The sequence below is a fragment of the Hypoxylon fragiforme genome (assembly GCF_022984875.1).
Source record: "Hypoxylon fragiforme strain CBS 206.31 chromosome Unknown GGS25scaffold_2, whole genome shotgun sequence".
NCBI classification, from domain to species: domain Eukaryota; kingdom Fungi; phylum Ascomycota; class Sordariomycetes; order Xylariales; family Hypoxylaceae; genus Hypoxylon; species Hypoxylon fragiforme.
In genome coordinates, this window is record NW_026054757.1 from 1,452,042 (window position 1) to 1,478,650 (window position 26,609).

At 49.9% G+C, this 26,609-nt stretch overlaps 11 protein-coding genes across 11 annotated transcripts; 7 read left to right on the top strand and 4 right to left on the bottom strand.

Moving 5' to 3' along the window:
- Positions 1 to 245: 245 nt before the first annotated feature.
- Positions 246 to 1,204, top strand: GGS25DRAFT_475097 (uncharacterized protein; the record flags this gene model as incomplete). The annotated part of the gene is made up of 1 exon (XM_049259683.1): positions 246 to 1,204. A coding segment is annotated over exon 1 (274 nt), but the record flags the coding sequence as incomplete, so codon positions are not given.
- On the top strand, positions 690 to 2,047 carry GGS25DRAFT_475151 (TLC domain-containing protein). Its single transcript, XM_049259684.1, has 2 exons — positions 690 to 1,204; positions 1,290 to 2,047. The coding sequence occupies exons 1-2, from the start codon at positions 785 to 787 to the stop codon at positions 1,728 to 1,730; spliced, it is 861 nt and encodes a 286-aa protein (XP_049119949.1). The 5' UTR covers positions 690 to 784; the 3' UTR covers positions 1,731 to 2,047.
- Positions 2,048 to 2,197: 150 nt separating this feature from the next.
- On the top strand, positions 2,198 to 3,919 carry GGS25DRAFT_117439 (Rad9-domain-containing protein). Its single transcript, XM_049256090.1, has 5 exons — positions 2,198 to 2,288; positions 2,358 to 2,500; positions 2,566 to 2,703; positions 2,766 to 2,910; positions 2,969 to 3,919. The coding sequence occupies exons 2-5, from the start codon at positions 2,387 to 2,389 to the stop codon at positions 3,814 to 3,816; spliced, it is 1,245 nt and encodes a 414-aa protein (XP_049119950.1). The 5' UTR covers positions 2,198 to 2,288; positions 2,358 to 2,386; the 3' UTR covers positions 3,817 to 3,919.
- Positions 3,760 to 5,447, bottom strand: GGS25DRAFT_117407 (RCC1/BLIP-II). Its single transcript, XM_049256089.1, has 2 exons — positions 3,913 to 5,447; positions 3,760 to 3,807 (listed from the first exon to the last, which is right to left on the bottom strand). The coding sequence occupies exon 1, from the start codon at positions 5,109 to 5,111 to the stop codon at positions 4,023 to 4,025; it is 1,089 nt and encodes a 362-aa protein (XP_049119951.1). The 5' UTR covers positions 5,112 to 5,447; the 3' UTR covers positions 3,760 to 3,807; positions 3,913 to 4,022.
- Positions 5,448 to 5,497: 50 nt separating this feature from the next.
- GGS25DRAFT_475166 (prephenate dehydrogenase) lies at positions 5,498 to 7,759 on the top strand. Its single transcript, XM_049259685.1, has 5 exons — positions 5,498 to 5,787; positions 6,138 to 6,198; positions 6,255 to 6,366; positions 6,428 to 6,576; positions 6,636 to 7,759. Exons 1-5 carry the CDS (start codon positions 5,669 to 5,671, stop codon positions 7,527 to 7,529), a joined length of 1,335 nt encoding a protein of 444 aa, XP_049119952.1. The 5' UTR covers positions 5,498 to 5,668; the 3' UTR covers positions 7,530 to 7,759.
- Positions 7,760 to 9,896, bottom strand: GGS25DRAFT_475169 (FAD binding domain-containing protein). The gene has a single exon (XM_049259686.1). The coding sequence runs from the start codon at positions 9,705 to 9,707 to the stop codon at positions 7,983 to 7,985; it is 1,725 nt and encodes a 574-aa protein (XP_049119953.1). The 5' UTR covers positions 9,708 to 9,896; the 3' UTR covers positions 7,760 to 7,982.
- Positions 9,897 to 10,197: 301 nt separating this feature from the next.
- Positions 10,198 to 12,030, top strand: GGS25DRAFT_117575 (putative short-chain dehydrogenase). The gene is made up of 4 exons (XM_049256091.1): positions 10,198 to 10,402; positions 10,561 to 10,755; positions 10,817 to 11,749; positions 11,823 to 12,030. Exons 2-3 carry the CDS (start codon positions 10,609 to 10,611, stop codon positions 11,747 to 11,749), a joined length of 1,080 nt encoding a protein of 359 aa, XP_049119954.1. The 5' UTR covers positions 10,198 to 10,402; positions 10,561 to 10,608; the 3' UTR covers positions 11,823 to 12,030.
- GGS25DRAFT_529107 (FAD-binding domain-containing protein) lies at positions 11,994 to 14,000 on the top strand. The gene has a single exon (XM_049265251.1). The coding sequence runs from the start codon at positions 12,239 to 12,241 to the stop codon at positions 13,853 to 13,855; it is 1,617 nt and encodes a 538-aa protein (XP_049119955.1). The 5' UTR covers positions 11,994 to 12,238; the 3' UTR covers positions 13,856 to 14,000.
- GGS25DRAFT_117639 (uncharacterized protein) lies at positions 14,000 to 15,716 on the bottom strand. The gene is made up of 2 exons (XM_049256092.1): positions 15,441 to 15,716; positions 14,000 to 15,379 (listed from the first exon to the last, which is right to left on the bottom strand). The coding sequence occupies exons 1-2, from the start codon at positions 15,579 to 15,581 to the stop codon at positions 14,084 to 14,086; spliced, it is 1,437 nt and encodes a 478-aa protein (XP_049119956.1). The 5' UTR covers positions 15,582 to 15,716; the 3' UTR covers positions 14,000 to 14,083.
- Positions 15,717 to 18,375: 2,659 nt separating this feature from the next.
- On the top strand, positions 18,376 to 21,856 carry GGS25DRAFT_475192 (uncharacterized protein). Its single transcript, XM_049259687.1, has 5 exons — positions 18,376 to 18,861; positions 19,041 to 19,733; positions 19,798 to 20,117; positions 20,173 to 20,517; positions 20,614 to 21,856. Exons 1-5 carry the CDS (start codon positions 18,688 to 18,690, stop codon positions 21,272 to 21,274), a joined length of 2,193 nt encoding a protein of 730 aa, XP_049119957.1. The 5' UTR covers positions 18,376 to 18,687; the 3' UTR covers positions 21,275 to 21,856.
- Positions 21,857 to 22,385: 529 nt separating this feature from the next.
- Positions 22,386 to 26,594, bottom strand: GGS25DRAFT_475195 (SNF2 family N-terminal domain-containing protein). Its single transcript, XM_049259688.1, has 2 exons — positions 24,108 to 26,594; positions 22,386 to 24,051 (listed from the first exon to the last, which is right to left on the bottom strand). Exons 1-2 carry the CDS (start codon positions 26,258 to 26,260, stop codon positions 22,965 to 22,967), a joined length of 3,240 nt encoding a protein of 1,079 aa, XP_049119958.1. The 5' UTR covers positions 26,261 to 26,594; the 3' UTR covers positions 22,386 to 22,964.
- Between the last annotated feature and the right edge of the window lie 15 nt (positions 26,595 to 26,609).

Sequence of the window (26,609 nt, forward strand, 5' to 3'; positions counted from 1 at the left end):
TCTTTTTTTTCTACATTTCTACATGTCGTCCGATCTCTATTGTACATTGTCAAGGGAGCCTCTTACGACTTCAAAAATTCAAACCGCTTATGGGAATAAGGCGATTTAACTAACCTACAGCATTTACAGCATGCACTATTACCCACATGATCACCCCTTTTTAGTCATAAAAAATGGAATTAATTGAATCTGGTAGGGCTTATAAGACGCTACCCGCGGGCTCCGAAGTAAATTAACAGATCATAGCTCAATTATGCTCAACTCCCCAGAAAATCCTAATTTTATGGATTTGTTTACCTCAATTACAGTACATTCACTCTATGATGAAAATTGAGACTGACAAGAACTGAAATAGACACCTGTCTTCTAGACTTTAACGAATCTCCTCACGTCGCCTTGCTTACTCGGAAACATGGCCACATCCCAGGCCGCACTCGACGATCAGCTTCATCCGGTGACGGGAAACGGCACACCATGTCGGCGCAGAAAATCGAGCCTCAGCGCAAACCACTCCCCTCGTCAGATTGGGTTCAGGCGAACCACCAAGTCCAAGAAGGTCCGGTCTCTTTTGCGCCGTTCATGGAGCATACCATTCTTCATCCTGCTGGCCTTCGGATTGGTTTACGCCCTTAACCCGACCGAGTCTAATATCGTCCACCGCTTCATGTTTATGTCCTACAAGGTAGAAAACGACGATGGTCCAGCCCAATACGGAAAAGGCCGCTGGGATTTCGCCTTCGTCTGCTTTTACACCGTTTTCTTGTCCTTCACGCGCGAATTCATCATGCACGAGATATTGCGCCCCGTAGCTAGCGCATGTGGCATCAAGTCGAAGGGCAAGCAGTCGCGCTTCATGGAGCAGATGTACACAGCGGTCTACATATCCTTCATGGGGCCTTTGGGGTTGTACTGCATGAAACGGTCGCCAGTCTGGTACTTCAACACCCGGGGCATGTACGAGGCGTATCCGCACAAGGTGCAAAGTGGTGAACTCAAGTTCTATTACTTGGTCCAGGCTGCCTTCTGGACGCAGCAGGCCATCGTGATGTTGCTAGGGATGGAGAAGAGGCGCAAGGACTTCAAGGAGCTTGTCGCGCATCACATTGTCACCATTGCGCTTATTTTCCTCAGTTACAGGTTTCACTTCACTTATATGGGCATTGCTATTTACATCACGCACGACATTAGTGATTGGTTTCTTGCGGTAAGTACAATGAGCCTCCAATGCCTCGGCTGCAATTTCTCTCAATCCGCCCCATAGTAATCCTACTAACATTTGCATTCGACAGCTATCCAAATCACTGAACTATCTGGACAGTCCCCTCCAAGCATATTTTTTTGCCCTGTGTGTAATTTCCTGGATATACCTTCGAAATTACATCAACCTGCGCATCCTCTATTCAATCCTCACCGACTACCGCACCATTGGCCCCTACGGAATTGTCTGGGAAACAGAGCAGTACAAGGGCCCGCTCTCTACTGTGATCACCTTTACACTATTGGCTCTGCTCCAGTTGCTCAACATATTCTGGCTGTACCTTCTGCTGCGCATCGCGTATCGCTTCGTGGTCCAGGGACATGCGAAGGATGATCGGTCGGAAGACGAGGAGTCGGAAGTAGACACAGCGAAACTAGACAGCGACGCCGCGGACAAGGCCGAGGCGCTTCCCTTAGACGGCAATAGTGCGCGCGCGCTACCTACCAAGAGACGGAAGGCTAAAAAGACGTAAATTTGTTGGGCCCTTGGCATGAACCGCTTTGTGCTGATGTCATGCTGCCTCACAAGCTACAAGGGTCTGGTACCTAGAAATCATGCGCTCAAGATGGGTTGATGGGCTCTTTTACGAAAATAGAAGAAAGAGGTGTTTGTCGACCTCGAGGTATGACGCTCTGGTAATAGAGTATATAATGCATAATGTATAATGTTAGAATTGAGCAAATCGTACCTATTTACTAAGCCCAGCCCTTTTGTTTACCTAGTAGTGTTCCCTTTCTCTTTAGTTGGTGGATATTAGCTATGGAGTTTAACTCTCATAGCCTCTTTAACAGAAAGCGAGTTGATGAAAAGGTCGGAAAGGGTAACTCCCGGCTGCTTGCCGAAGCAGAGAAGAAGAATCGAGCTGCCTAGTTAGCATTTGATTACCTAAAGCATTTCAATGTTAGACCCACATCTCCTGACTCATCTCATAGGTACATAACTACCTTAAGCTTGACGCGCGACCAGTGCCGACCACGCTTTTCCTTTTCCCATTCTACGGCGACAACAAGCGGGTCCTTCAGCTACAAATGTAGGTACCTACCTACACATGCAGAGCAACATATGGATATGGACTAAAGGTAAATTGTTATATGTACAGTTGTGTCCTGCTTCTTTCTATCCTTGGTGATGGCTGTATTGAATTTTACCCTGAGTGAAGAAGGAGTCAACGCCTTGAGAGATGCGTTGGCGTGCCTTGGTAAATTCAGCGATGAAGTTTCCCTCGAAGCCAAAAAGGATAGAGTATGCCTCTCTATGATAAGCCTGCCTACTAGGAACTTGCTGCTGAGACTTTTCTTTTACTCTAGCTGTTATTCACAACCTTGAACCTTTCCAAGTCAGCCTACGTATCCTTTTCCTTCGCAGCCAATCGCTTCTTCTCCAAGTATCACTTCGAAGGCGTAGCTCAGAACCGCGAGAAATTCTGCTGCAAATTGTATAGTCGGGTAGGCTAGCTGCTTCGCGAAATAGTATTCACTTTCTTAGATTCTCACACCCGTATGTCTAGGCCTTGCTATCCCTGTTCAGGGTCAGAAGCGGAGACTCTTCGCACGAGAGGGATAAAGACACCACGATTGATCGTTGCGATGTAGCTATAGTGGATGAGCCGGGCAAAAACAGCCGATTCATTGCTAAAATCATATTCCGAAATGGCACGTAATCATCGATTGCCAATTAACCCTCGTATCCTCACTGCTAACTAGAAGGTAGGGATCACCACAAAATATCAACTTCCATTTGAGGTTACTCCCCCAGTACACGCCACGTTTGACAAGGAGCAAGCAAAAAACCATTGGTCAATCCCATCCCGAACAATACGCCAGTTCATGGAGCATTTTGGCCGTGGCATTGAGTACCTCGATATACATTCCGAGGATGATGACACTGTGAACTTCACTTGCTTCACTGAGAAGGTTAATAATGGAGAAGAGGTCTTGAAAAAGCCACTCCACACATCCATTGCTGTTGAACGAGACGAGTTCGAGGACTTTGTCGTTGAAGAGGATAAACTTCATATCGTCATCCCCGTCAAGGACTTCCGGGCCATCATCTCACACGCTGGATGTCTCGGTAGTCAGATTTCGGCATATTATTCGATGCCATCTAAGCCCATGCAATTCAAGTATGATGGCGACGGAATCAAATGCGAATTCCTTCTGATGACAATTGGTGAAAGGGGGGCACCAGGTCAGAAGGCAAAGAAAGTCCGTAGCAACACGAAAGGATCGAAAGCGCCGCAACTCGAGGCCGCTGCGAGTAGGGCCACTTCGCACGCGCCCACACCGGCTCCCCAGCTCCCCCCTCAACCAACTGCTGCACGACCCGAACTTGTTCCTTCTCTAAGACCATCTATGGCTCGTCCTTCTCAGCGACCACCCCCGGCCACAATGGAATCGGAATCGCTCTTTGTCCCTCAAGATGACGAGCATAATTGGGATCCTGTCAATCTTGGCGAAGACGAAGACGGAGATGAAAATGCACGGTTGGAATGGGATGTGAGCGGAGATCTGGTGAGCATTCCTTGTCTCCAGACCTTTTCTCAGAAGTCGCTAATATAAGTTAGAACACATCAACAATGAATTTGAGGACCATGATGGCAAATGGGGGCACCCAAGACGTAAGGCCTGCCAATACCGTTGATGAAGATTTCTCACATTTTGAACCGACGCAACGACTCTCAGAGGTCCGCAGTTATGGGCTCTTCCAAGATTAGGAAGTTGTGATCATTCTCCGTTAAATGGTTAGGAGAAGAATTACGGCGCCTTCAAAGGAAAAGTCCATCTGCTGTAATGTTGATCCAGCTTGTAGCACATCCAGCCCCAATAGCTGTAAATCTAGACCCTTCTGACAAGTGCTTCAATGATGCGAGCACGTTCCATCGCCCCTTGACATCCCCGAATTTCTCGGTTTGCGGTCCACAATTTCCATGCTCACCCCAGCCCCAGGAAACTACTTCGCTGTTCCTCGTCAAAGCCAAGATATGTTCGCTGCCGGCGACGATACACTCAATTTCTGGAAGGCCAGGAGGTGGTAGCTGGCCATGGTCATCCCGACCCCATGCGACGAGTGTGCCGTCTCGTTTTAAGATGTAAATGCACCCCCAGCCTGCACTTATCATGCTCCAGCTGGGTACCTCAGTGGGCGCGGTGCTCTTTAGTCCCCATTTATCTGCTCCAAGAGCAAGTATGCGACCATCACCAGGTTCACCAATAAGACAAGTTGTATATTGACAGCAGACAGCCTTGGCTACCTTGAAAGAAATCCCACTGATTCTCCGAGGGCGAGATATGATGCCGTTTGGATCGGCTACATCGCTCACATCCCCTAGCTGTCCCTTTCGGCCATTGCCCCAACCGTAAACGTCCCCGTTGTCTAATACAGCAACCAAGTGACGAAACCCGGCAGAAATACATACAACTTCTGTTCCAGGCGGAGGAAAATCGGCAACTAAACCGGAGTCAGTGGCCACAGGCCCACACGCATACAGTTTTGTAGCGTTGTAGTTCTCATCCTCCAACACGAAAACCGACGAGTCCCATGTACAAGCTACCTTGGAGATAGGCCCCTGAGGCTGTGGAGAAACTGGTAGTATTACTTTGCGGAATTTTGACACTTCTTCGTCGGGTTTTCCTACGACCCCGCAGGCACCGGTTGATGGGTCGCCAGCCCAGTATGCCTTTCGAGACTTGGTGAGAATAATGGTGTGATTTCCCCCGGCTATGATTTGTGCAACTTCATCATAAAAAGCTTCCTCGTCTTCAAACTCGACCTGCTTGGGCACTGAGACGTCCTCTTTGTGGCCTATGCCAAGTTGGCCAGAGCCGTTGGAGCCCAGGGCGAATAGGCCGTTCATAGCTCCCACGATAGAAGGATATTACCAGTCAAAGGCGACGTTTGATTAAGATTTTTAAGGTGCCATCATGTATGATGATTCTGTGATCGTTGGTATCAGGTGTAATATGATGTATATGCCTAGGCCTCCAAGATTTATAAGAGATAGGATGTCTTAATACCTACCCTAAAAAGTTAGTGGACTTCTAGGCGGTTCAAGGCCCCAGGGCCCAGGGGTCGAACCTTAGTTAAAAGATTGGCACTACACTATGTAACTCCGTATAGAAGTGGGCCTACCGTATCGGATCAATCTGGTCCGACCACCGGAAGCCCCATAAGGCCCCAGCTCATGCCCCACATAAATTTTCCATAACTTTTCGGCGCTTCACTAATTTTTTTTCTTCATTCCTACCTCTTCACCCTTCACACTTCATACTTCAGTGTGATATCTACCGTTTGTACTTTACCTCACCATCCCGCGAGCGTAAAGGAGCTATTGAAACCTACAATAATGTGAACGTATCACTATTATTAGTTTTCTATCAAGGTAGTAAATCGCGGTAGGAAAGGATTCTCACCATGGCGGCCGACAACGACTCCAGTGTGCCTTCAAGCATGAAGAAGTTCGTTGTTGGCATCATTGGTATGGGTGATATGGGGAAGATGTATGCGCGGAGGCTTAGTGATGCTGGATGGAGGTAAGACATGGTCTGTCTGATCGAGCACGTCGCATCTAAGCCTCCGTCAACCTATTCGGTAAGTCAAGCTTCCTTTTTTTTCAACACACTTCCTTCGCATATGATGACTTGAGTGCATTTGGCTCGAGCATTGCTTTCGGCATTCGGGGTAGGCCATTCTGGTTCCCGGCTGTCGTCTGCTTTCCATGATGTAAATTCTCAGCTACCTTAATTATTTTTTGTCTGAAGCGCCTTCACAATATCGTATCTTGTTTGACATCTTCTCTCTGCATTATGCTAACAATACGATTCACAGGCTTAGCATCGTAATCACGAAAATTACTCTAAACGTACTAACAGGATATCGCCAGAATCATGGCTTGTGACAGGGAGGAGTTGTATGAGAGTCTGTGTGAAGAGTTTGCTAGTAGGGTACATAATCTGTAATTATCCACTCTCAGAAGCAAATCATGCTGAGAGGTGTCTAGACCAATATACAAATTCTCCGAAATGGCCATCTTGTATCCCGTGCGAGCGACTATACCATCTATAGCGTTGAAGCTGCATCAATTAGCCGTGTTGTCGCTGAATACGGCCCTTGTATGATGACCCCATCATAGTTATCACATAGTCTACGTCTACTAACTAGACATACGTATAGCAACCAAACTCGGGGCCATAGTTGGTGGACAAACGTCGTGTAAAGACCCCGAGATTAAGGCGTTCGAAGATCATCTTCCAAGCGATGTAGACATCGTGTCCTGCCATTCTCTTCATGGCCCTAAAGTAGACACAACGGACCAACCACTAGTAATACCTCAAATTCACGTTGCCAACTATACTATATAGTCCTGCTCACCAGATCCCAGGTCCTTATTAAGCACCGGGCTTCGACCGAATCATTTAACAAAGTTGAGACAGTTCTTCGATGCCTCCATTCGAAACACGTATACCTCACAGCTCACGAGCACGACCGTATCACTGCAGACACGCAGGCAGTGACACACGCAGCCTTCCTCAGCATGGGCAAGGCATGGCACTCGACCCGCCAATTTCCCTGGGAGGGCGCGCGCTACGTCGGCGGCATCGAGAACGTGAAGATCAACCTAACCATGCGCATCTACAGCCAGAAGTGGCACGTCTACGCCGGCCTCGCCATCCTCAACCCCGAGGCCCGCAAGCAGATCAACCAGTACGCCAAGAGCGTCACCGAGCTGTACAAGCTGATGCTCGGCGGCCACCTCGACGAGCTGCGCGTGCGCGTTCTCAGCGCCAAAGAAAAAGTCTTCGGCAAAGAGCACGACCCTAAGTGGGCCGGCAAGCCGCTGCTCAAAGACGAGGTCCTGGACCAGTTCAGCCTCGGCGGGCCCCGCGTCGACCACACCCCCTTGCCCAACAACCACCTCAGCCTGCTGGCGATGGTCGACTGCTGGAGCGCGCTCGGCATCGTCCCCTACGACCACATGATCTGCAGCACGCCGCTGTTCCGCCTCTGGCTGGGCGTCACCGAGCACCTGTTCCGCGACCACGGACGTCTCGACGCCGCGCTGCGCATCGCCGTCGAGGACAACACGTTCCGCAGCGACGACCTCGAGTTCACGTTTGCGGCCCGCGGGTGGGCTGAGTGTGTTGGGTTGGGTCACTTCGAGACCTGGAAGGAGCGGTTTATCGTCACGCAGAAGTTCTTCGAGCCCAGGTTCCCGGGCGCGATTGAGGTCGGCAATGCGATGGTTAAGGCGGTGCTGGAGAGTACGAAGGGTTAGTTAGGTTGGTGGTGGCTGTATCATGTGGAGTTGGTTGGCTGTCTCTTTATTTACATCGTGTGCCTATATTTTAGTTCTTTGGTGTGTCCGTCGCGTCAGCATATTATTTCACGAATGGTGGTATATATACACCTCACTTAGAATTGCAGATTTATATTAAGAGCGCCTACATATCTTGCACGCCTATGTACCTACTTTTGATAGAATGACAATTACTTGGTTAGTTCACCCTGTCAGAATTCGCTTACTGTCCTCGTAGCTTGGCCCTTTTCAATTTCAATCATTGCTATAACCAAAAAGAAAATACCATACATCATCGCCGCCGCTTAGTTTTAGTTGCCAGAGAACATTTCGAACGCTATATACATACAAGTTCCCCCCCCTAATCTGCCGATATCCCTTAAGTGTGAAATATGACCACAAGAATGAAGCGCACCTAGTTCCCTCTCATTTTCAAATGCTAGATTTTGGCCCCAACAGCTCATCAGCAATAGCCCGTCCAGCCGCTCTGCCCGAGAATATGCATCCACCAAGAAACGTGCCCTCGAGCGAGTTATAGCCATGAACGCCGCCGCCGCCAAACCCAGCCGCTTCGCCCGCCGCGTACAGACCCGGGAACTTCTCGCCGTTCGCCTTCATAACGTTGCTCTCGAGGTTCGTCTCGAGACCGCCCAACGTCTTCCGGGTGAGCAGGTTCATGCGCACGGCGATGAGCGGGCCGTGCTTGGGGTCGAGGATCTGGTGCGGCGGCGCGACGCGGCTGCGGCTGTCGGGCCAGTAGTTGCGGCCGTTGCGGATCAGCATCGCCTGCGCGTCCTTGCAGAAGCTGTTCTCCATCTGCGCGTCGCGCGCCTCCACCACTTCTCTGATGGCTTTGGGGTCAAGCAAGGGACCGCTGACGGATTGCGCGAGCTCGTTCATCCCGGACACCAGGTCCTCGAGGTTGTCGCGCACGACGAAGTCCTTGCCGTGCTCCTGGAACTTCTGCACTGGCACGGGGCCCTTGGACCCGAAGACGCGGTTGAGCAGGAGCTGCCATATGCTTTTCCCGGTGATGTCGGGGTTCTGCTCTGAGCCCGAGAGCGCGAATTCGCGCGCGATGATGGTCTGGTCCAGGATAAACCAGCTGTAGTCGTACCCCGTGCTACAGATATGCTTGAGCGTGGCCAGGGTGTCGCAGCCCGGGTAGAGGAAAGGTGGTAGTCGCTTGCCGGTAGCATCGAGCCAAAGCGACGAAGGCGCGGGTAGGACGCGGATTCCATGATTCGGCCAGATCGGGTCCCAGTTCTGCAGCCCCTCCGTGTAATGCCACATCCTATCGCGATTGACCAAGTTGGCGCCCGCGCCCTCGGCAATACCCATCATCCTGCCGTCGACGTGCGCGGGGACACCGATGACGAAGTTCTCCGGGACCTTGGGACCAAGCCGGCCTACCGGCCATACCTTTTTCACAGCCTCGACGTTCCCGCCAATCCCACCTGACGAGACGATGACAGCAGACCCGTGGAACTCGAAACCGCTAACCTCCGTCCGCGACGTCTTCGCACCCCTCGGCGCCGGGTCCAGTTCGAGAATCTGCCCCTTGACCCCGAACGCCCGGCCGCTCTCGTCGACCAGCAGCTCGTCCACCCTGTGCCTGAACTTGAACTCCACGAGCCCCTTCTTCGCCGCCTCCCGCACCGGCTCCTCGAACGCGCGCACGATCTCGGGGCCCGCGCCCCAGGCGATATGGAAGCGGGGTACCGAGTTGCCATGGCCATCAGCCGTCCCGTCGCCGCGCTCGGCCCAGCTGACATTGACCATGAAGCCGACGCCTCTGGCCTTGAGGTACTTCTCCATGCCGTCCGTGGCAAAATCGACAAAGGCCTCGGCCCAGCGGCGGGGCCAGACGTCGTCGCCGTCGAGGCGGTCGAAGCGCGCGGACCCGAGCCAGTCGCGCATGGCGAGCGCGCGGCTGTCGCGGATGCCGAGGCGCCGCTGCTCCGTCGAGTCCACGCAGAAGATGCCGCCCAGCGACCAGAAGGCCTGCCCGCCCAGGTTCTGGTCGCCCTCCTGGTCTACTATGATGGAGCGGACGCCGCGCGAGGATAGCTCGAAGGCGGCTACGAGACCGGCTAGGCCGCCCCCCACGATTATTACGGGGGAGGTTTGTTTGGCGGGGGTGTCGTCGTATGCCATTGTGCTTATTTTGTTATAAATTGTATAAATTGATCTTTGATTTATATATTATATACATACGAATTATTCTTATTCTTATTTCAACATTAGACATATGCGATTAAGAAATAATAAATCCTCCCTTGTAAGTTCAAGGTTGGCATGGTTAGTTGGGGAACGTCTTATAGTAGCGCGGTTCGCTTTCACGTGGTATCGAACCGAGGCACTTTGATAACTATGTGCGTAGGTTACAATAATAGCATGTACTGTACTATTACCCTGCGTCGTTCCTTCTTTCATCGAACGATGGTGGCTTCGTCCGCTGATCCTTATTGGCAAATACGAGGTTATAGATCCCACCTTCTCCAAGTATTGTTACATAAGCAGAAGGATCCTGTGAGTGAGTTATTGTCTACCAGATACATGTATACTAAGGTAGATAATCACGTGCCATGGAAAGGGGTTTTGTTGCACTCAGTGCCATGTACATAGTAAGTACATCATTCTCCAACATAAATTACGTTCGGTTTCGATAATGTGTGCGTACCTAGGTACCTTTAGGGAAGCCAACACGCCATCCCATCTACAAGAGATTCTAAATCTGGTGCCCGCGGACTCCTGAGAACTCACATTTGATAAATTACCTCGCAAAATGAGGTGTTGGCTACAAGATATTTGGAAGTAGTCATTTTAAATCCGCTAAATCCAGACATCAGGTAACATTCATGCATCTTACCTTCGCGGAGATAGGAAGGAATATATTTCTAAGGTAGCAGTGTAGGTATATATATAAATGAATAACGAGGTCAAGACTCAATACTGATGGCATGGTCAGACTTCTCACATTCTTGACTAACACTCCCTTCTCTTTGCTGCCCCTTTACACTTGACAGATAAGCCAACGAACCTATCTAGCGACAAGATGACGGCCACCACATACCCCGAGTTCCATAAGGAGACAGAAGCCTTGGACGTGGCCAAAGCTTTTGCGGAGGAGATTCGTGGGAAAACCATACTAGTAACTGGTGTGAACCGTGGAGGGATTGGGTTCTCGACCGCGCAAGCATTTGTAAATATCGAGCCAATTGCGAGCTTCTAGGTATAACATGAAGCGCTAATCGAACATGCAGGCTTCTCAATCCCCTGCTCACCTGATCATCGCCAGTCGCACCCCCTCAAAGATGCAGGAGAGTATTAATGAGCTCAAAGCCGAGTATCCTACAGTCAGCTATCATGCCCTTACGCTTGATCTGTCCACGCAGAAAACCGTCCGGGCTGCTGCCGATGAGCTGCTTTCCTGGGAAGACATACCTGCTGTCGATATCCTCGTGAACAGCGCGGGCATCATGAACATCCCCGAGCGCACGATCAACGAGGATGGGATCGAGATTCACTTTGCTACTAACCACATCGGCCACTTTTTATTCACTTGCTTGGTCATGCCCAAGCTTCTCAAGGCCGCAGAGAAGAATCCAAAGGGACGTACCCGAATCATCAACGTCACCTCCGGCTCCCCTACCGTAGCGCGCCCGCGGTGGAGTGATCGCAACTTCGACAAGAAGAACAAAGATCTTCCCGAGGCAGAGCAGCCCAACTACCAAGTACAGAAAATGTGGGGGGAGATAGATCCAGAGGAGAAATCGTATCTCTCACTCGAGGCCTACAACCAGTCCAAAGTGGCGAACGTGCTGTTCAGCGTCGGCGCGACGCAGAGGCTGTACGCCAAGTACGGGATCCTCAGTCTCGCGGTCCATCCGGGGACGATCCAGACCGAGCTGCTCCGAGCGTACCAGACGGAAAAGTTGGAGGCGCTCAAGCGTATGGAAGCCGCGGGGCGTCTCACTTGGAAAACTCAGGGTGGGGGAGCCTCGACGAGTCTTGTAGCGGCGCTGGACCCGAAGCTCGGGCTACCGGAGAACAAGGACGGCAAGGAGAACTTGGGAGCATTTCTGGCAGATTGCCAAATCTCTGACAAAGCGACCCCGGAAGCTGTCTCAAGCGAGCAAGCGGAGAGGATGTGGAGTTTGTCCGAAGAATTGGTCAACCAGAAGTTTGCTTGGTAGGTAAAGATTGACCTATGTATTGTTCCATCACACATTGTACAACAGCTGTTAGTAATTTGGCTAAGTTAGGTAGTTCAGTTATATAACTCCGATCATTATATACCGAAACCATAAGCCACATGACGACAGCGACAAGGTACCCTAAGTAGGCAGTCACTGAAGTCGGCAGTCATCATGCAGCCACTAGGTAACTATGGGGAGTGTGTTCCAAACAGTGAGATTCCAAGGCACTGGATCCGTAGGAATGTGTACCTCGAGGGCTGTGCTGGCCATGGAGATAGGGGCTTATAACCGAAGACAAGGAAAGATGCAGGGGTACGTAATAGGGGCCTGGGCTAACCTGGAATATATGCATATAGCATGAGTTTATTGCCAGTGGTTAAGTACATATTTACCTAGGTGTCTCAATAACTTCAAGGAAACAACATCGATTTCACGAACCAACCCAAACACATACTCATATCCCACCCTACATACTCTCCAGCGAGTATGGACTCTCATAAAGAAGCAGTCATATCCATCTCTAAACGTCTAGAGCAATTCTACGCCCAACGCCAGCCCTTCAGAGTCTACCACGGCACCACCAACAGCACGCGCACCTCAGACAAGAGCCGCAGCAACACCGTCGACACCAGCAACCTCAACCATGTCCTCTCCATCGACCAGACCAAAAAGACCGCCCTCGTCGAGCCCAACGTCCCCATGGACCAGCTCGTCGCCGCGGCCCTGCAAAACAGCCTAGTCCCGCTCGTCGTCATGGAATTCCCGGGCATCACCGTCGGCGGCGGCTTCAGCGGCATGGCCGGCGAGAGCAGCTCGTGCCGCCACGGCCCCTTCGACTCGACCGTCAACTGGATCGAGATCGTGCTGGCTAGCGGCGAGACCCTGCGCGCGTCCAAGACCGAGAGGCCGGACCTGTTCTGGGGCGCCGCGTCCGCCTTCGGAACCCTCGGCGTCGTCACGCTGTTGGAGGTCCAGCTGAGAGATGCCAAGGACTTGGTCGAGCTGACGCATTACCCTGCATCCAGCTTCGCGGCCGCGAGCCAGAAGATCCAGGAGGAGATCGCCGACCCGGCCGTGGAGTACGTCGACGCCGTCGCTTTTTCGGCGCAGTCGTTTGTCATCTGCTCCGGCCGCCTGGTCGACGCCGTGCCCGATGCCAAGCCGCGACGGTACCTGCGGCGTCAGGACCCGTGGTTCTACCTCGACGTGCAGAAGGTGGCGCAGAAGGCGAAGGCGAAGGCGAAGGCAGAGCAAAAAGCAGTCGTCCACTACATCCCCCTAACCGACTACCTCTTCCGCTGGGACCGCGGCGGGTTCTGGGTCGCGCGGTACGCGTTCCGCTACTTCCTCACGCCCTTCAACCGCGCGACCCGGCTCCTCCTCGACCGCTTCATGCGCGCGCGCGTCATGTACCACGCGCTGCACGCGAGCGGGCTATCCTCCACCTACATCATCCAAGACGTCGGCATCCCCTTCCCCCACTCCCCCGCCTTCCACCACTTCCTCGACGCCAACCTGCCCACCTACCCCCTATGGCTGTGCCCCGTGCGCGCGCGCCGCGACGACCCCGACTCCGCGCACGGGCTGCACGCGCACTTCTCGTCTTCCCACAACAACAACAATCCCGACGCCGACCCGCACCCAGAGTTCCTCCTCAACTTCGGCATCTGGGGGCCCGCCCCCCCCTCCCGCGATCCCGCAGACCTGGTGCGCCTCAACCGCTCCATCGAGCACCGGGCCCACGCCCTCGGCGGCACCAAGACCCTGTACGCGCAGGCGTTCTACACGGAGGCCGAGTTCTGGGCGACCTACGACCGCGGCGCGTACGACGCCGTGCGCGCCGCCTACGGCGCCTCGCATCTGCCGAGCGTGTATGATAAAGTCAAGGTTAAGATAGATGACGATGATGGGGAGGTCTCGAGAATGCCCGCGGCTCTGCGACGGGTTAGGCCGTTTCAGGGGCTGTATGGGGTTTATAAGGCGTGGAGGGGTGGGGAGTATTTGTTACGGGAGAGGGGGGAAAGAAAGGAGAAAGGGGAGGGGAAGGGACAGCCTGCTGCGAATAAGGATACTACGGTGGAATCTGCCACGAATGGAAGCTAAGGGCGTGTACGGTAGGCGAAAGTTCCAAGTTCCTGAGCACTTTGCGTGCGTATCTACCTAAGTAAGGATGATCACACGAGTTAAGCACATTCACTGTTTTCCTTTTGGTTATGTAAATTTCATGAATTCATGTCTATATACGATATTACAAAGAATGCGAAGCTAATCTAAATCGATAGACGACGCCACCAAAGATCTTCCTTCGCTTAAGCTACACACTTCCCCATCTTAAGATCGCTTAACGACGTAAGCGCCACGCTCAATGGTGTTGATCAAGATGTAGCCGCTCTTGAAGTAGGGGTAGTGGCTCCAGGTGCCCTGGAACTCGATCTGGCCACCGCCCTCAGCGTCGTCATCCTCGGGGTAGATGTCGAAGTAGGCGACCTCCTTGACGCCGGCGCCGGTGGGGTCCGACGGGATCGAGGAGATGTCGAGGATGACGAGGCCGCCGCCGTAGTTGCTCTGGTAGGCAAAGTCACCGTCGATGAACTGGTTGTGGTCGATGCCCTTGCGTGTGGCCTTGTAGTACCCGGTCTGCTTGGGCGCCTCCAGCGACGACACGTCCCAGATGTACGTGATGGGGTAGCCCGGCTCGCCGAGACCAACGTGGTCGTACTCGTCGTACTCGTCGTCGAGCACAAGGTACTGCTGCCATTGGGTATCGAGAAGCCAGCCCTGGTGGGTGTAGCTGGCGCCCTCGTACGACGTGCGCGAGATGACGCTAGTGTGCGCCTTGTCCGTCACGTTGTAGATAGTCAAGGTATCCTCGTTGTACCCGTAGCAGATGTCCTCACCCACGTATTTCTCGTCCGGTCCCCGGTAGATGAGACATTGCGCGTCGTGCACGTAGCCGTCGTCGGCGGCGCAACCTGGCGATGTCAGGTTCGATAGGTCGGACAGGTCGATGAAGATCAAACCCGACTTGCAGGCATCGGTACGCGGCTGTGAGCCGGAGGCGACGGCATAGCCCACCTCCTCGTTGGTCTGAACCGTGTGGGATCGGCCAGAAGGAAGGCCGTTGAAGTGGGCAATGTCATCCTCGTTGTTGAAGGTGACGGGGCTGGCCGGGTCGACATCGAGCAGCTTAGCCATGTCAAAGACCTGGACACCGTGGTTGACAGCTTCACTGCCAATGACAATCGAGCTCTTGTAGCCCTTGATCTCGCGCCATAGCGAGGGCTCGGCATCAGGGTATTGTGGCAATCGACCGAGGTAGATAAGCTTGCCTTCGGGGCTGATTTCAGCAAAGGCGGAACCGTCGGACTGAGCGATGGCAACGAATTCGCGGCCTTCCGGGCTAGTCCAACCCCATGAACCAGCACCCTCGCCGCCGTTGCTGCCGAGATCGGCGTGTGACTGGAAGTCGTACAGGTCTAGACCGTTGCACTTGAAGGTATAGAGAGGGTCGCCAGCAATGTATTCTGCAATGCCGTTTACGCAAGGAACCACGTCGGCGGCAGCGCCCATGCTCTTGTATTGGCTGGAGTCGAAAAGACCCTGCTCTCTTCGGCTGGCCCAGTATGACTATGGCTTTATCGTTAGCATGATTAGCTCAAACAATACTTGGAAAAATGAATGCACGTACCTCTTTAGCCTCCATAATATTCTGGTGTCGAATACCACTGTCGAAGAGCTCTGCTGCTTTTATCTCGTCTGGTGGCATCTCCTTTGCAGCCGCGAAGCTGGAAAGCGCCGCGAGGGCGACTGCGTTCAAGGAGTACTTCATCTTGCTTGACGAATTCTCAGGTTCTATCCTACGGCCACATACGAGTTTGGATTGTCGGGAGTTAGGCACAGAGAAGCATAGCCAAAGTAATTAAGAGATTCACATGGCCGCCCGACCCTTATATACCCAAAGTGATTAGCTGCCGTGAAAAGGCGCCCGGATCAAGAAGCCGTAATGCCAATGCGCCAATGCACTTGATCGCATATCGACGAGGGTTCGGATGTCGTGGGCAATGGCATCATGTGCGTAGATACTGTCGTAGCATCCCAATCTACCTAAAAGGGTAGGTGGATGACAGTTTTAATATGTAGACTAGGACGGCAACAGTCGAATTCTGGCCTATACCCCGGCATTTTCTCCTGTGCCCAGCCCTTGGCGCACAATTATGCCACCCTATCTTGATAGACGCTCTTCGATATTCAACAGGAATCGCGGTGCATACATAGCTATGTGATGGTCCCTGCTCGCCGATCCCTCCTCCCATGTATTGAGCCGGCCAATCAACAAGCTCCCCTTTGTTATATAACAAAGAATGCTTGGGGGTAAATATGGTTACTTCTCTGGCGTGTCTCGTAGCAATTGCCGAGAGAGGCAGGACAAGAGTATATACCCACGTCGATGGAGGTTCTTGGCAAAGTTCTCTACTATGTAGGTGACAGCGTGACTCTTCTCCATTCTCGTATAAGATATCATACCTAACCTACTTAGATACCTAGACATGAAGACAGGACGGCTAGGTTCGTGGGGTTTGTGAGTTACAATACGGGATCTGGAATGAAAACGAGTATATCGCTTGCGCGCACGCCATACCCGCGGCCGTATTAATAAGGCTTTACAGTTTGAGTCTCGACTCGGCCGGTAGCAGGCGGCTCTCCGGATTGTCGTAGTACGTTATCATTGATACCCTCCAAGGGCCGATTCCTGTGCCCCCCTTTTAGTGTACACCGAATACCGATGTGTGAGTAAGGTTGTTTTTCGGAGCTTTGGTCGTCGCCGATTGTTCAGCCTCTGCGATGAATGAGGCGGAAAACTCAACTCAACTCAACTCAACTCAACTCAACTCAACTCAACTCAACTCAGCCAACCAAGCAAGCAAGCAAGCATGACTTAGAAATCTTCAAGAGATACAGTAACACCAAGACTACAGCCAGCGCTACAAGAGGTTGCAATTAGAATATTACAAGTCGATCGCATCGAATACGGGTTCCATCGGTCTGACTGTGTTCAGGAACATGCCCAACCAATCCCCTCTCCGCCCCCGGGGCCCGAATACCTAAGCCGGGAAACTCCCATTACAGCAGTTCTGTCGGTTAGTTGGCTATAGTGGTTTGCCTAGGTAGGAAGCTGTCCAATAATTCGATTAGACGATTCCAGGCGATTTCAATATCATTTGCTTGGCGGGTGGCTTTTTGAGGTTCTAGAAAAACTTGAACTATCCATTCCAAGGCTTGTCTCTTTCTTATGATGGTGTCTCTCCCGTCTTTTCCTTGTTGCCTTCCCGAACCGCCGTAGTTCCAGCTAGCACTCCCGGACCTTCGGTGTACGAATCAATGCGGTTGACCTTGGAAACTTGGCGGCTTCACGACAATGGGGAGACGACAACATAGGGAACAACCAAACCTACAAATGAATAAACCTTGATATGAATGTTATGTTTCCTGAGTAAGGAGGTGCATATCACCACTATGTATGTAGTATGAAGGTGGCTTAAGGAACGAACATGCAGTACATAACTACATGTATGTAGAATGCTCAGGCTGGACAGACATGGAGATAAGTATGTACATATGTAGGTTAGTACAAGTACTATGTAGTTAGGCGATGCCAAGTCAACTTTGAAACATTGAAGATCTGGGCGGCGCGATAGATACTAGGTACCTAGGTACCCGGATTAGAATTTACTAACCTACATGTAGGTAACTAGTGTAACATTGAACGTGGAAGACTTAACCTTAATTAGTAAGCTATACGAAAGATGGGATGGCCCTGCTCGTATGCCTGCCTACTGTACCTAGGCACTAGGGTAGGTAGGCATCACAGTGATCACACATATGGAGATGACATTGTTTGAACCAAAACTACTGGTTGGCAGTGCTGCTTTAGCTATATAAATGACAAAGGCACGTCCTTCGATTCGTGCTATTGTTCATTCTCACTTCTCTACATAGTAATAACTTGAAAAGAAGTCGGAAGCCACAGACAGACAGAGAAGATTTACATACATCCATGGATGCAAGAAGACCATAGGTGTTAACCTACATGCGGTTAAAGCGTTACCTGATTTCAGTAATGATCTCAGTAGCAATGACTGACTCGCATTGGGGATATTTATGTATATCCATTACCTCAGATAATCTTTTACATAGGTATGTAAGTGTACATATGTATCCTAGGGGAAAAAGTTAAAGGGTCAAATATTTAACTTTGAAATCATTTACAGAGAGGAAATAAGGAAATAAGGGAAAATAAAGAAAATAGGCAGCCATCAATCAATCAATGATGATCCTTCCTTGTTATTTATAATTTTCACTAGTCAAGTTTTGTTGATTGAAGAAAAGAGTTAATTAGTATGTATCCTCACACAATGGTCTTTTTTCTGTGGAGATCTCTCCGCGGATTTCACTAGAACGGCTAGACCCGCTAGTCCAGCTGGATCTAGGTTAGAAACTCTGCCAAGTGTGTAGGTACTATCTCAGTACTTATTCCTACAGTCTTCTACAGACAAATACCTGTCAGGTACGTGTTACTTTCCACATCACATGTACACATGGGCAAATGTTGAACCTGAGCTAAGCCGGGAAAAACTCCGTGTCTTGTGTAACCAGTACCAGAAGAAATCGAAGCTGTGTGACGACCGTTGTCAGTGTTGCAAGGTTTCCAAGGATATTCCAAGCTCCCAAGGTTTATTCCACCGACAAAACGACAAACGGTAAACGGTAAACGGTAAACGTCAAGAGTTACCAAGTTACCAAGTTACCAAGTAACCCAGTTACCACCGCCTCATTTTTAAACCTTTGGACAAGCACAAAAATATAACCTAATAACCTAATCAGTTTTTTATATTTTATATTACTACCTATTTATTACCCTGCCTTGCCATCAGGCAATGGAGTCTGACCCAAATGACCCAAACGGTCCTGGTCCTAGCAAACGTCGACTGCTTTCAATTGCACCAGCCCCAACCAGCGGGTCGGGTCAAGGCAGATCTGCAGATGCGGGCTCGAGGGGTAGAAGACAAGTGACGGCTGCGTGTGAAGCTTGCCGGAAAAGGAAGTCAAAGGTGAGGATAATTATGTTTTTGTGTAATGGTGTTTTTGTTTTTATTACCTACCTAGGTATATATATGCCTAAGATATTGATTCATGAAGGAGTGTTACCTGTCACAAGTTCACAATAACTATATCTATGACTATCTATACATAAGCTAACCAACCGGGTCTTGTCCTTGTGTGTTCCCAGTGTAACGCTGAACGCCCAAGATGTGGTCTCTGTGTGAGACATGGGACAGATTGTCGATATGCTACGGCCCCAAAAGAAACACACTCGCAGGCCTTGAAACGGAAGCATAGCGAGTTGCAAAACCGAATCACCCCCTACGAAGAGCTCTATGATCTCCTCAAAACCAAGACCGAGACCGAATCTCTCGAGATCCTGAGAAGGATCCGATCTGGCAACGATGTCAGTTCTATCTTGCGTCACGCAAAGGATGGAGATCTTCTCATACAGCTCTCCTTGGCCCCTGAAGCTCGGCGCCGATACGAATTTCCCTACATCACTGACATGCCAGCTTCCATCTTGGTGTCGGACAACCTCTACTTGCGATCTTTTGTCTACGAGACCACCTTTCGTGCTCCTCCTTCTCATGGTTTTCAGCATGAGTCTCAACGTCAAGGGTATGGAGATGACCGATATCTCAAACCCTACCATGCAGCTCAGATCGTTGATCCCGTTTTCTCGAACCTCAACATCTCGCAATGGACTTCTGTAACATCAGACAACCACCTTTTAAGAAAGCTGCTCAATTCATATGTCATGTTCCAACACGCTTGGACTGCTTCCTTTCAAATGACATATTTCCTCAAAGATCTCGCGTCTGGACACACTCGGTTCTGCTCGTCTCTGCTAGTCAATGCTGTGCTTGCAGCCGCATGCGTAAGTCCACGTCGTAGATCGGTCATGGCCTAGGCATCTTACTTATTGGCTAATCCCCCCCTAGCATATGGATCGTGACGTTCCAAACCGTGCCAAATTTTGGATCCCTCAGAATCTAGGATACCAATTCCTGGCGGAGGCAAAGAGACTCTGGGAATTAGAGAGCCGGAAGAGCGCCAAAACCCTGACGACGATTCAAGCGGCCGTCCTTCTTAGCATCGTGGCAATCACGACAGCTATGGATAAGGTTGGCACGTCATATTTGATGCAAGCCATAGTCATGGCCATGGATCAAGATATGTTCAGCCCTACTACAGGCACGGACAACGAGAAGCTGAGGAGAGCACGGGCATTTACTGCCTGGGGATTGTTTTGCTGGCAAGCGTATGTGAATGCAGCTCATTACCTACACCGCTCTATACTAAACACGTTAGCATAGTTGGCAGCAGTTTTACTTCACCATGCCCCCATTAATCAGAGAAGCCCCAGCGTTCCCGCTGCCCGATCCCACGGTTGACCCTCAATGGTATGGGGAGATATGGATACGCTATCCAATGAGCCAGACGGTATACCCTGTTCATCTCGGCACTACTATCAAATGCAACTTCGAGCTACGCAAGATGATGAATGCCATGGCATCGGAGCTTTTTGAAGAGGATAAGCCTCCCATAGTGACGCCCGGGGAAATTCTAGAATGCAAGTCTAGATTGGATATGTGGTTCACTAACCTCCCAGACCCGCTCACCCCGACAAAAATTGTGCTGCCAGACCAAATCAAAATTCAGTGAGTAAACTACCTCGCTCTCCTTATACCTAGGTAGCATACAATTATAGTATACAACCGACATCGTAGGCTGACTGGGTGACATCGATGTACTAGCTTGGAGTATTATGGTACCATTATGGTTCTCGTGCGCCTCCTGATACAGTCAGGAACCACATTGGACCTCACATGGCAAAACGTCATTACCCATGCAGAGGTTCGCCTTGAGACTCTACTACGACTCTATTACCTCCGTCATAGCTACGAGTCATACGACCCATTACTGATGCATTGGCTGGTGTTTTTGGGCGACAACATGCTTCTCAAGCTCGGCAATACAGAGGGTTTAGGTTCAGATTCATCCACATCAGTACCGACGAGAACGTTGCCCCCCGCGACCTTCGAATCATTACGGTCGACGCTAATTCTTTGTGCCAAGGGTCTCTATGATCAAGCCCGCAATTACCATATTGCGGTACTTGTATACCGACTCCTCCGTGACCGCATGAAGGCCAATGATGTTGACCTGCTACGGACACACATCTTCGCGTCATCACCTACATCTTCCCCACCCCCAAGCAACGCTGCAACTGACGACGAAAACCTCATGGTGCAGTACGTCCAGGCGCAGTGGGTGGCGCCCATTGCGCCATCCGTCACCGATTGTAGTGCCCCCACTAGGAAAACGCTTGACTATCTGTTCAAGCAGTACGAAAAATTGACTCTAGACACGACTCCGGAAGAAGTGAGCGACGTGGGCAGCTCGACAGAGTCTTGATCGTCAGTCTAGTAAATGGTGTGCATCTGAAAAGCCACATCTATGTGAAATCGGCTCTTGCAAGCCAGCATATACAGCGTTTTCGCAACTTATATTTCCGAATTAAGAGCACTCATGGGCAATACCTTATACCTTTTCTAAGGAAACCACCCACTGAACTAATACGCCCTTTCAGTTTTTGATAACAGCATTTTCATTTTTTCTTGTTTTATTCATTTTTTGAGGTTACTTTGATTCCATTGTTCCAGTCATCTTCCATCTTACATACCTATATCTTCAGCATAGCATCACCTCCTACGCATCACGGCCAGTCAAGGCGGGTGGGGGTTTATATACATACGAGTTTCATGAGGGACAACCTTCTGCATATCCTTTTTTTTTTTTTTTTTTTTACTTCTCTCTCGGCACGAAACTTTAGGATGAATATATATATTTACGGTACCTTCTTAATAAGGGCATTTGTATACCTGGGTAGTAGGTATGCAGAAACCACTAACGGAGATTGTTGTTAATGGGAATCATAGAAAAAGAAAAAGAAAGAAACGACCTTCCATCATCATCATCATCATCATCATCATCATCTAGATCTAGATCTATATACACAAACAAGTATTAGAAATAGTTTTAATAATGAAGCACATGATATGATTCTAGAATCATACTTACACATATCCAATCACCCAAGAAAGGATTTTTTTTTTATAAACTAATATCAGCGGTTGTTGCTGTATACCTACAATCCCAGCCGCTCCCCTCCCCTCCCCTCCCTCACCCCCTTTTTTCTTGACTAAGCCAACTCCTACATACCCTCCTTTCCATGTCAACTGAGCGGATGATATCACTTTTTTTTTTTGGACGTTCTACATCCTTAGGTAGACACCTAGGTATCTAGTTAGGTTAATAGGCACTATATCTACGAAAAGGGTCAAGAGAGAGAGAGAGAGAGTAACCATCCTTTTAAAGTAGGTATAAATCCATCAGCATGCACCACTCACCATACAGCTACCTAGCTAGCTGCATTGCCTCACGTGGCTACTAAATCTGAGCAAAACCAATCATACATACCTAAATACGTACGTACCTACCTACCTACCTACTTAGGCTAGGCTAGGCTAGGATACTTGTAAGGACAGCAACTTCTGCTCTCAAGGTGCTCGTCACTCGCCTACAGATGCGCGGGTGGCTAATCTCATCTTTTGTTCTTCGACCACCTCTCATAAGAAGAGCAAGGGCAATCAATATATATAGGCACCTATTCTCTTATGAGACCTCCTGTCCCTTCATACAGAGGTATCCCAGCTACCCTACCTAATTCTAATACCGTACCCCCCCATACTCTTAGATTGATTTTTGAGCAGTTCATGACAATGATTCTATAAGGCGCCGCCCGAGTATTCTACACCCACCGTCGTGAATCCCAGTATCTTAGGCGTTACTTCCAAAGCAGACGCCCTCCCACTCACCCCCTTTCCCATGAAGAGGGTATATCCATCTAAATAGCAACAAACAATCAACACAGCTCGTCCTTTTTTAGTGGCCAGTCAAGATCAGCCCACTCAGCTCAGCAACTCCTTAATGTCCTCGACTCTTTGGAGCCTCTTCTCTTCATCCGTCATCATGCCCAATGAAGTGGCACTGCGGGGCGACGCGTTAGTTGAGCAACAAAGCAGAAAAAGCCGAGGGATAGCACTTACATGAACTTTTTTCGGTCCTGGACCTTCAGCATCCTTTCCTCCACGCTATCCTTAACAATGAACCGGTAAACTTTGACCTCCTCTTCCTGGCCCATCCTGTGCACACGGTCAATGGCCTGAGCCTCAACAGCGAAGCTCCACCAAGGATCCATCATGAAGACACGATTGGCCTGCGTTAGGTTCAGGCCTACGCCACCGGCTCGTAGACTTAACAATAAGATGGTGAATTTGTTCGAGTCTTTGAATTGACTAAGTATGGCGGAGCGAGCTTTCTGATTAGTGGAGCCGTCGAGACGCAGGAAATGCATGTTGGCTTTCGTAAGTGCAGGCTCGATAAGCGACATAAATGAAGTGAACTGGCTGAATACCACCGACTTGATTCGGGGGTGTTGCCTACGCAGATTTCGTAGGTGGTCCATCAACGCAACGACTTTTGCTGAAGACTCGTTAGAACCTATACGCTGAAGACTGATCTTCGACGAAGTTTGAACAACATCCGGGTCGTCGTCGTGTCGGACTACTTCGAATAAGTCGCGACCGTTGATAGGCTCGCGGCAATTGAAGCATCTCGGTATCTGATGATGATCCGTGCTATGCTTTATATAATCTAAAAGACATTTCTTGCAAGCAGAGTGCCAGCAACCAGTGACCGTCTGGTTAAGCATTGGCTCCTCGGTACAGATAGGGCATTCGTTAACAGCTTCGTCTCGAATTTGCTGGAGAACATGAGCACCGAAGACATTGGCATCTTTCTCGTCCCCAGTTGTCGCGGTGAATCGTTCGATTAAAGACTGAAGGTCCATATCGTCGCTAAATCCAACAGCCGCATCTGCTTCTGCACCGGCGATCTCCTCGTCTGCTACGATATCCTGGTTCCTAACCAGGATTGGGTGGCAACAAGACTGACGGAGACGGAGAATCTGAGCGAAAATAGTAGTGAAAGCCTTCATGACAGTTCCTTTCTCAACATTGGCAGAAAATGTCCGCTTTGCCCTATTGAAGATATAATCGTAAACATCTCGCTCTGCCCGCGATAGTTCGACTTCAACAACTTCAACGGATTTTGGAGGTAAAGGAACGAGGCTAATTGGCGTCAGCATCCCTTCTTCAGTTGCAACAAATAGGTGGTCCCAACTTACAGTTTCCCATCGGGTGTTTTCATATCTTTTGTCCTTCTCATGACCAAAGGCTCTAATACGGTCTGTACCACGTCTAGAGCGCGCATGAAGTCTTTGGACTCAAATGGAACAGTAATGAAGGTTCGCCAGAAGGAAAAGTTGTTCCAAGGTTCAACCCTAAGGAACCTGACCAAACTGAAAAGATCTTCCAGGCGATTTACGATAGGAGTTCCAGTTAGAACCCAGCGATGGGTAGCCGATAGGTCGTAGCAAGCTTTAGCAGTTTTCGACTGCCGATTTTTAATATTATGTGCTTCGTCAAGGATAATTCGAAAGAAATCTAATGAGAATAGACCATTGTGTGCATACTTATAACCGTTTACAGAAGCAATCTGAGTAAACTCAGAGAGCACTACCCCATAGCTCGTGATAACCATATCAGGGGCAGAGGCAAGATTAGCATCACAACATAATGCTTGGAGGTTATTGGTTTTATCGTTGCCGTAATAGACGATAGACTTCAGTGTACCCTCCTTAGAAGCATGTTCAGCTTCACTTTGCCACTGCGCAAGTAATGACATTGGTGCGACCACTAGAGTTGTCTTAGGCGCGGGAACAACACCAGACCAGGCGGAAGACTTCCGTAGCTCATGTTTAGAGCTGAGAGATGTACCTAGACGTTGAACTACTGCCTCGGATTTATGGGTGTGAATAAGACTCAACATTTGTATAGTCTTACCAAGACCCATCTCGTCGGCGAGTATGCCGCCAAGGCAATGCTGCTCCTGCACAGGAAAGTCTAATGACATCTCACCAGAATACGGGTTCATATAAAAGCTAGGCTGACCGTCAACCTGAGATATGTCCTTATCATCGGCATCCTTTGTGGGCCAAATATATTCTTCCCAGAGAGGGTGCATCGAGGCTTCACGAGCATCATTCTTCCGATCTTTTTCTTTCGCTAGCATCCAATGCAATGACTGCTTTTGGTATGGGCGAAGGGTCATGTTGAATGTTTCGGCGGGTTCAGCCTCCGGCGTATCAAAGTCAAATGATTGAGCTTTCCGATAAAGCGCATCCAGCTGACCTTGCTCAAGTTCCTGACCATCTTCAGCATCTTCCAATGGGGGCGATGAACCAGGAGTGCTAGACTTTGTGCCGTCATTCTTCTTGTCAGTCATCTCAACGGCATTAAGAAGACCCTGTCTGGCGTTCCTGGCAGCTGCCGCGTTGCCTGTTGAAGGCGTGAGGTTGATCTCTTGAAACAATCGTACGAGAGACGCCTGTCGCAAGCGCAAGCCTCGCTCCTCAGTAGTTTCCTTCTCCTCAAAATGGCCAGTTGAACGGTTATTTGATAATTGAAGCCCGTTGTTCTGGAAAGCAGATCTCATTAAGAAACAGCGTAACTGCAAGAATATAGTGTCGTTTGTCCGCAGCCTTTCGGGCGCGTACACGCAGCTACCCTCGAATGTGCAAACATTTTGATCCATAAGCGAAGAAACCCAATTCGCGGTGTCTTTGGCTAATCGACCAATTTCCGTCCCCCGAGCGTCGGTGAATCGCACGATAACGTCAACCCGTCTAGCTGCAACCGCATTGATCTTCTGGCGTTCGATCTTGACAACATCTCCATGATTGATAAGCTTTGTTCCACTTCGAGTAGCCCATCCCTCCACGCCGAGAGCACCGATATATCGAACTTCTGGCATAGAGTGTGAGGATGCAGATCGCAAAGGTAGTGGATCGAGTTCTTTGGAGTTAACAGAAGATGGGGAGACGCGAGTTGGGAAAACCGTAGCGATATTCTTGGGACATTTGGGTGTCCGATAACTCTTCCAGGTACCATCATAATACATATTCACAGCCCGCTGGAGGTCGTCCCCACAACGATTCCCGATTATGGCAAGGGCTTCTGAATCGACCTTGTCTCCCACTATGGTTTGAAAAGTATCCTCGTCGAAGATCGTTGTGTGGTCCGGTTCAGAGGTAGGCTCTGTTGAGAGGGTGCCAGAGGGGATCGGTAGTGGGGTGTGATGGCTGGCATGGTTGGCCGTCTTCTCCGTGAGGGACAAATTCTTCGGCAAGCAATGTAAATCTAGATTGTTTTCTACCTCTAGGTCTGCAAAGAATCTTCTCTTCTTGGCGGGAGGTTCCCCTGAGTCTTCAAAGCCCATCTTGAAGTTTCTTGGAGTATCGTCAACTCACGCCGAAGTGTGGAGGGGGTTTGTGAGCTATGTCTATAAAGGATGAAGGCTCTAGCAAGTTTTAGACATTGAGTCAACTAATAAAGTTGATAAAGTTGAATTTAGTTGAAGAATGGCACTGGGGTATAATTAAGTGGCATCAGGGAGAAAATAAGAGAAAAAAAGTGGAAGAAACAGAAAATTGCAAATGCTTGAACAAGGCAAATAAGTGAGGTAGGACAAGTGTACATGCATGGATGTAAAGAAGACGCGCCAGAAACTTTTACAATAATTGATTTGTATTACCCTAACCTAACCAGGTAGGTTAATAGGCGAAGAG